This window comes from Cyprinodon variegatus, unplaced genomic scaffold (genome assembly GCF_000732505.1).
Source record: "Cyprinodon variegatus isolate N-32 unplaced genomic scaffold, C_variegatus-1.0 Scaffold392, whole genome shotgun sequence".
In the NCBI taxonomy this organism is placed as follows: Eukaryota; Metazoa; Chordata; class Actinopteri; order Cyprinodontiformes; family Cyprinodontidae; genus Cyprinodon; species Cyprinodon variegatus.
In genome coordinates this window covers 100,803-109,616 of record NW_015150845.1, presented here as the reverse complement: position 1 = coordinate 109,616, position 8,814 = coordinate 100,803, and the positions used below count along the sequence as shown (strand labels likewise).

The following is an 8,814-nucleotide window of genomic DNA, read 5'->3' as shown; positions in this document are numbered from 1 at the left end:
AGTTATTTAAGTTATTTTCTAGTTACTTCCTGTTCCCCCCAAAAAAAGAAAATTAAAAACAATCCACTGGACTTTGTCTCCAAGTTTCTAGACGTTTTGCTTCCTATCTAGGAAATGAATGAACGGGTCCCCCCCTTTGGAATGGGGGTCGTTTGGCTTCTTTGTTAGCCTGCAATGCCCCATACCTGTCTATGTCTCTGAAAGGGGGGTCGTTAGAGGGAATTGTTGGCCTGGCTGAACAGGTGAGGTCTTCTGTTCTCCTGTAAAGGGGTTGGAGCTGCGATGATAGCGGGAATGAATCAACTCTATCGCTGCATTGGAGGTTTTTGAAAGCTGAAATCTGAGTCCCCCCCCCCTCTGTTTAAGGTTGGTTTTTCTTGGCTGTTTGGAAATGATTGGAGCTCATACGTTTGGTGGGAGAACCTTAAACTTTGGTCTTCTGAAGTAAAACCTCATCTGATCTGATAAATTGGAGCTGCGGTGCTAAAATAGACCACATGGTGGCAGCGTTGGCCAATCTTTGCCATTCCCAATCTGACAAACTGAAACAATCTGGTCTGGACTTCTGGTATTCATGTTGATCCTAATAATACCACCTTAAAAACTATTTGGTCTTCATTCGTCTGACTCATCGACACCAGAGCTGACTTCATTGTTCAGCTTTATTCCTGTTTCATGTTTGGATGCAGAAAATGTTTCAGCATTAGATATAATGAGTGGGTTCATGTGGGGAACAGGGGATGGTTTGTAGTTTCTTTGCTGATGTTTCTTCCATTAACTCTCCCATTCCTACCGGCAGGGAACCATTCACCCGTTCAGGAAGACGCACCGCTCCATGTTTGGGAAGCTGCTGCAGGAATTCCGACTGGTCTCCTCAGACAGACGGGTAAGAAACCTTTCTGGTCTTTCTGTTTCCCGTCATCGTGGCCTCGTCTCACCTTTCATTCAGGAGAAGGCATCGGGGAATCCTTGCTTTCTAATCCTGTTATGCTGTAAGCCTGTTAGAGGCTGGATCTGAGTCATGAAGTCAACCTGAACACCTCCAGTAATCCCGTTTTCCCAGCTGGTCACCATGTAGTGCTGACAGGAAGGAGGAAGCCCAGAGAGGGGCTTTTCCATACTCTAGTCAACCATTTTGGAAAGCTTGTTTGTGGAAAGTTGCTGCTAAAGCTGAAACCAGTCAGGGTAGCTGGGCTGTTGGAGCGCAGCCTGATTCTGAGCTGGTTTCAGTTCATCCTGAATCAAAGATCAATGGGAAACCAGTGCGGTGCAAATGGAAGCAATCCATCATGGAGGAACGGGGAGGAGCAGAGCGTCATCTGGGCGTCTTTAAGCCTCATGGTTGAGACGTCAGAGAGAAGCTGAAAGTCTGGATAAACTTTTCTCTGAAAGCAGCTTCAGTTAAACGGGTTAAAAAACAAACAACCTTGAATCAGAACCTTCATGGAAGGAAACTGGTTTCCATCTGGAATGATGGAGACCATGAAGACCACAGAGTTCCTGTGGATCCTTAAAGGAAAAGTCCAAAAAATAACGGATCATTATTTATACCTAAAACTAATGCATTCAAGACTTTAATTGGTATTCGAATATCTTTCAAGAGGTCTTAAAATTGTTTCCACGTTATATAAAGGATTTAATTGTTGAATCCAAATCAAACATGAAAATAATTGGCAATAACTTATTTTTTACATTAACCGAACGGCATTATTAGATCCGTCCTGATAGAGCAGAGGTCACGGATTATTGGACCGCGGTCCGGGTGCGGCCCCACCTGCTGGCTAATCCGGACCCAACCTGATTTAAATCATTTATTAATTGTCCGACGGCAGTGTCTAATTTCCCTTGCGCCTCTTCTCCTGTTAATACGGTAAAGCCCTGGGGAGCGTCCGGCTCCAGGCTGCACGTGATCCAAATGAGCCAATGAGCTGTCAGTCTGGGTTGCTGCTGCTGCTACTTTTAGACACAGCAGGCAAACCTGTGGCAAGCCGGGCGATGGGAAAGAAGGAGAAGACCATGAGAAAAAGAGAGCAGAGAAAGTGTGGACTGCTGGAAGAACTGCGGTGAACTGGTGAAAGAAAAGTGAAATGGCGTGCTCAAAGATGACCCTGCACATTTAGAGGATGTTTGGCTCAACCTGCTGCTGTGAAGCAGGATTCTCCACCATGAACAGAATCAACAATAAATCTGGATCCAGGCTCAAAATGAGCTCCTTGATATGTGCTTGAGAATGGCTTAGTCTCCGGTTAAACCCAGGTTTAAAGCCTTGCAGGGCAGCCTAAAGCCCACTGCCAACATTAAGACAGAAAAAAGAAAGAAAATAACAAACCATCAGTTCAGGGGTTTGAGAAAATATGGGAATCAGGAAATTATCTATAAACCAAACTGAATGATTGTTGTTCTCTACTTAAAAAAAGACTTTAGATTTTAAAATGGAAAAAAATCCTTTTTTTTTTTTTTTATTAAATGGATGCATAAACAATGCATTTTATTTCCGTTTTAAATTCTGGTTGAAGTAACAGATTATAATTAAAAATGTCTCTGGACCTTTACTGGTTGATGATTTTCTTTATTCAGACCCGCTGATTTTTAATTGGTTGCCCCTGATTTAGAGGAAACAATAAAAACGATGATTGCAGGCGGACATTGATGGGAATATGCTGCTAACCATTTATCTAAACAACATGGAAACGTTAATAAAATAAAAACTGCCTATCTAGAGTTTTCTACGCAGCTAAAGCTAGTACCAGCACATGTAGATGAGGCACCATGCGGATCAAGGCAGTGGCGTCTCACATGCCGAGCGTCCAAATCAAGTTACGGAGAAGCAGCAGGTGTTTCTACGTTCTCTTCATCCCTTATCTCTTTCAAATCAACATCAGCAACAGTAACACCAAATCTCTGGATAATGTTTGGCGCTGCGCCTACAATGAAAGAAGAGCTATTATGGACTTTGAGGAGGCAACAAAACAAAGTTCATGCATTCAGTTTAGTATTTGTCTTCATCTATGTAGAGTTTTAAGATTAGATAAAATAGGATAGCCTTAATTGATCTCACAGCGAGGAAATTCACTTATCAGATTGGCTCAATAGTGAAAAGGAGGAAAAGGTGCATGTGGTATAAACAGTATATACAGCGCGTTCACATGTATACGATGGATTGAAACAGTTTACTGGGGCAGAAAGTGGTGGTTTATGTTAAAATAAACATTTGGGTAAGATCAGGTTTTTATTGTGTTTAATGTGAGGTTGTTCTTTTTTATTTCTATTGGCATTAAAAAGTCTTGAATGTAACTCAAACGCTGAGTCCAGGTTTGATCCTCCAGACTCTTCAGGAGTCGTTTCTTTTTCTTTTTTTTTTGTACTCTTTATTTCGAACATGCAAGAGAAAAACAATGTTTTAAAACATTGTAGAGAAAAACAACAAACTAGGTCCCCTTCTTTCCTGAGTTAATATACCTCCATTACATGTGCGAAAATGAGTAGGAAGAAGTAAAACTTATGTGCTCCTACCCCTTTATTCTTGTTTTTCTTTAATTTACATTATTTATAAATATGTTGCTATATATATCCATATAAATACATCCCTACCTACACATATACATACATAAATATGTATACACATATACCATCATACATATTTACAAATTAATAAAACAAAAAACACTAAACTTTCTACAATGCTTCTCTATACCTTTTGAAAATAATTTCTTTGTAAATTTTTTTGAAAAGGAATATATGTTTGGGCATTGCTTTAGGTTCTCATTTAGTTTGTTCCACAATTTAACTCCGCAAATTGATAAACATGATCTTTTTCTAGTTGTTCTACATCTATTAGTCTTAAAATTTCCTCTTCACTTTAAATCGTACCCTCCCTCCCTTTCAGAGAACATCTTTTGGATATTTCCAGGCAATAGGCTGGCTTACTTTGAACATGAACACTGCAGTTGGTATTCTATCAAGTCCTGGTATTTTAGCAATTTAGATTTTAGAAATAATGCGTTTGTATGATCCTGAAGTCCGGCGTTGTGAATGATTCATTTTGCTCTTTTTTGCATTCTGACTAGTGGCTGTAGTGAGTGTTGATCAGTGTTTCTTTCAGCGGTGACGTGTAACGTAACCCAACAGACTGAACGTTTCATTGTGAGGAAAATAACTGGAAGTCAGTGACCATAAACGGATCTCAGACCTTATTTATCTGCGGGTGTTATTGTGCATTAATCCACTTTGATGGCACACCAGTCAGAGTGGATTAGGAGGTCCTCCCTCCTTGGATTGGATTACAGCGTGTCGTACCTGGATCAAAATGAATCGGAGGCTTTTTCTTCATATTTCTAAATCCAGAGAAGGAACTTCAGAGGGAGAAGCTTTTGTTTATTCCTGTTGAGCCTGTTGGACCTCATCTAGAGTCCACTGGGATGAATCCTGATTAATATGGTGACTCAACCAACCCGTTTCAGCCCAGTATCCTTTGTTTGATTTCATCTGTTTGGTGTAAAATTTTTAGTAGAAACTCCAATCTAAGGTTTCTCCAAACATCTGGAGCTGTGAGAATGCTGAGCGGCCTCCTCAGGTTTTAGATACGACCAGAAAAAATAAATAAAGAAAGAAGCTTCTCAAATGATGACTTTAGTTCCAGAGGGTGAAGCTGTCCTCTCCATCCTGGCCTGCATGAAGCAGTAATTACCTGCTTATTAACTCTGATTAACCTCGTTATCCTCACTCAGACCTGCAGAGCGGAGAAATCCCTGAAACAGAAACTATCTGGCTGCATGAAGTAGGATTTAAGGTCACATCAACTCAGATTTACAGTGAGGAAAATTAACTGGAGGGTCTGAAATTATTATCATAGGTACATATCCACAGGGAGAGACATAATCTAGAAAAAATAATAATCCAGAAATCACAATGTGAGATTTTTTTAGCTATTTATTTGTGATTCAGCTGCGATTAAGTATTTGAAAACCTGAGAAAATCAATGTTAATATTTGCTACAGTAGCCTTTGTTTGCATTTCCAGAGGTCAAATGTTTTCTGTAGATTTTCACCAGGTTTTCACACGCTGTAGGAGGGATTTTGGCCCATTCCTCCTCACAGATCTTCTCTAGAAGAGTCAGGTTTCTGGGCTGTCACTCGCTCCTAAGATTCTCTATTGGGTTTAGGTCTGTAGACTGGCTAGGCCACACCAGAACCTAGATCTGCTTCTTCCAGAGCCGCTCCTTGGTTATCCTGGCTGTGTGCTTCGGCTCATTGTGACGCTGGAAGACCCAGCCTCCACCCGTCTTCACTGCTCTAACTGAGGGAAGAAGAATGTTCCCCAGAATCTACCAACACATGGCGGCGCTCATCCTCTCCTTAATACAGTCGCCCTGTCCCATGTGCTGAAAAACACCCCCAAGCATGATGCTGCCACCCCCATGCTTCACAGTAGGGATGCTACTCATCAAACACGGTTAGTGGAATTAGGCCATAAAGTTCTATTTTGGTCTCATCTGATCACATGACTTCCTCCCATGACTCCTCTGGATCCAGATGGTCGTTACCTGCAGACGGTTCTTGACATGAGCTGCTTTCAGCAGAGGAACCTTCTGCATGATTTCAAACCATGACGTCATATTGTGTTACCATCAGTAACCATAGAAACTGTGTTCCCAGCTCCTCCCATGTAGTTCTGGGCTGATTTCTCACCTTTCTTAGGAACCTTAAAGGCCCCACCAGGTGGGATCTTGCATGGAGCTCCAGTCTGAGGGAGATGGACATTCATGTTTAGCTTCTTCCATTTTCTAATGAAGCTCCAACAGTGGAGCTTTTTCCACCAAGCTGATTGTTTTTTTCCCCTTAACTGTTTCCAGCCCGGTGGAGGAGGACAGTTTAGTCTCTGGTGTCTTTGGACAGCTCTTTGGTTCTGGATGTTAGTAGCTGGATTCTTGCTGATTGTTTGGGGTGAACAGGTGTCTTTATGCAGCTAATGAGTAACAGGTCTTTGACAGTCAGAACTATAGCTGATAGACAGGTGTTCAAATACTTATTTGCAGCTGGATCATACAAATGAATAGATAATAAAAATACACTTTGATCTCTAGATTTTTTTTTTTTTTTTTGGACATGCACTTAAGATGGCCATTTCAGACCCTCCATGGTTTCTAAGTGGGAGAACTTGCAAAATAGCAGTTCTTCCAGACTTTGACTAGGCCACTCCATGAGTCTTCATGGTGCTGATCTTTCAGAGATGGAGTTCAGGTTGTGCTTTGGATCATTCTCCTTCCGCTGAGTCCTGTTGGATGTTTGTTCGACTCCAGGATCTCCTGCTGATCAGCAGAATTGATGACGTCACTTATAATAATAATAATTGAACTTTATTGGTCTCACGTTGGAGAAATGAACTCTCTGCATTTAACCCATCTCCTTGGGCAGCAGTGGGCTGCCACTGTGCGGCGCCCGGGGAGCAGGGTGGGGTTAGGGATCTTCCTCAGGAACCCAGAGAGGAGGTTGTGGGGATCAAACCGGGTACTTGCAACCTTCTCAGAGCGCAGGCACTGCTCTAACCACTAGACTAACGCTGCCTTTATTTAGGCCGAGTTTAAAACGGAGCTGAGCAACGAGAGTCTCTGTTATCGCAGCGCTGCTGTAATTATGGCCTGAAGGAATCCTTCTTTAGCATCAGTCGTATTTATCGCAGGTTCTAACGCTGGCAGAATTAGAAAATAATACTTAAAACATTAGCATTTAAGATGGAAAACTTTTCTCTCTGAAAATAATCCAGAAGTGGGAAAGTTTGATCTTTACCTGGTTTAGATTCTGTATAAAATCTTCCTTTTGCTGCCTGATTATTGAGCTAACAATAGAAAATAGTGAACAGATTTATCTGTTAAGAGTATCACTATTTGTTTCCTGTAATTCAGACTATTGTTTGATCTAAAACTGTCTTTATTTTGTCTGATAAATGTCTTTGGTGTGAAGCATCCAAATCAGCCCTGAGCTGGATTTACATTAAACCACTGGATGGAGAAAAGCTTCACTTCCAGGTCAGAATAAACTGGCCGGACTGGTTAGAGTCATCCGTTGTTGGTTTAGAGCCCGTTAATGACGCCGCTGACGGAAACCCGGACCGGTTCGAGGCGTCGCCCGGTTACGGGTCGGAAACCTCCTCTGCTCCTCCATGCACGGCGCCGTCAGCAGGTCGTTATGTAAGCTGGTTTATTTCAGGAGGAGAACACAGCCTCCCTGGAGGAGGTTTCCATCGCCGCTCTGAATCACGCCGCCGCTCGTCATTATGACAAACGTTCGCCGCGTCAGGAGGAGCTCTGCTTTTTAAGGACTACCTGGAGTCCGAGCGGCTGCAGGATGTGGGACCTGATTGTCGGGACGGAGGGGGGCAGCAGAGCGCCGGGCTCCGGCGGCGGGGAGGCCCTCCAGGCGGCGTGGATGTGAAAGCGGGCTGATAATGTTTTGGGCCGGCGCTGTCTCTGTGTTTGCACACACACACTGCAGGTCTCCCGCTCCTGTCGCCGGCCACTGCTGTCAGCAGACGCCGCGGCGCTGTCATAACACAGCACACCACAGTAATTGTAGATTTCACAGCAATCGGCTCTCCTCGCCGCCGAATATGAGTCCAACAGGAAGTGACAGGCCAGGACACACACACACACACATCCTCTGCCCTTCTTCCATTTCTGACACACCAACACTGGCTCTGCTCAGGGGCAGCTCAGTGTTTTCCTTCATTCTGCTGATTTCCTTCCTCCATCAGACAGACGGACTGAAAATGAAATCACCTTTCATTGCAACCAAAGCCTCCTGATCAGATAAATGCAGCCTGGCAGTCGCTGACGGACGGCAGGGTCACCTTCATGCAGCGCTGCACTCAAACCTCAGGAGGGCGATCAGGGCAGACTAAGGTTTACATCCAGACTCCCTCCAGCAGTCGATACTGGTGTCTTTTAACAACAAGCTTCTCCTTTCTCCAACCAAAATACTCTGAACAGCTGAAAAACATCCCACTGACATGATGTCTAGACCTCTGTAGGAAAGTCACACCACATCCCAGAACCTGGAGGACGTTAGTCTGCCGGCGACCGCTACCTCTCAGAAACATTTCCTGCTTTTTTTACATTTTAAAAAAGAAGTTTTATAAAAAAACAAAAATAAAAAATGTATAAACTCTGTGACCCAACCAGCCTCTTTTATTCTTTAAAGGAAAAATCCGGTTATATTCAGAATTCAAACTTCTAAAAGTACTTTAAATATGAAATGATTCCATCCCGTTCAATAAATGATCAGTGTTTTTAATTCAGAGTCATTTCAAAATCTGGATAAGTCCTTTTTTCTTGGATTGAGGAGGTAAAAGACACATTTTGACATTGGAACAAGACAATTTAGACTTAAAATAAGAAAACATAACTGCATTGTCTTATTTTAAATGCACATTATATACCGGTATATCTTACTTATTTCTAGATCGTTTTTCCAGTGCACAGTCCAAAAAAACATGACTGGGTTTAATTTTTCTGCCTGGTTGTAAACTTTAAATAGATAATAGAAATAAAAATAGTTTCAGGTAACAAAGAGATCGGTCACAATGAAGGCGTCACTTTGAACAGTTGGAAAAACAGATGATAAAACAGTCCTTTGGCCTCAAGCACTAAAACAGGAATACCCAGAGATGATCCAGAGGAACTTTTCCAATGAACAGGACTTTAGGCCTTTAGCTCCAGACTGATCACCACAGTATCGGCTGTTGATCAAGTCCCAGTGCTGTATCTGGTGTTTGTCACAACGCGCTATTATCCAAGTCATCTTGAAAACATTCTTCTTC

The 8,814-nt window shown here is 42.5% G+C and overlaps 1 protein-coding gene across 1 annotated transcript in view; it reads left to right on the top strand.

Annotated features, from left to right (window-relative positions):
• The window catches only part of slc30a6 (solute carrier family 30 (zinc transporter), member 6), a 95,598-nt gene that overhangs the window by 6,844 nt on the left and 79,940 nt on the right, over positions 1-8,814 (top strand). The window contains exon 3 of the mRNA XM_015387351.1: positions 800-886. Within this exon, the coding sequence (XP_015242837.1) occupies positions 800-886 (87 nt within the window). The remainder of the gene's footprint in view (positions 1-799; positions 887-8,814) is intronic.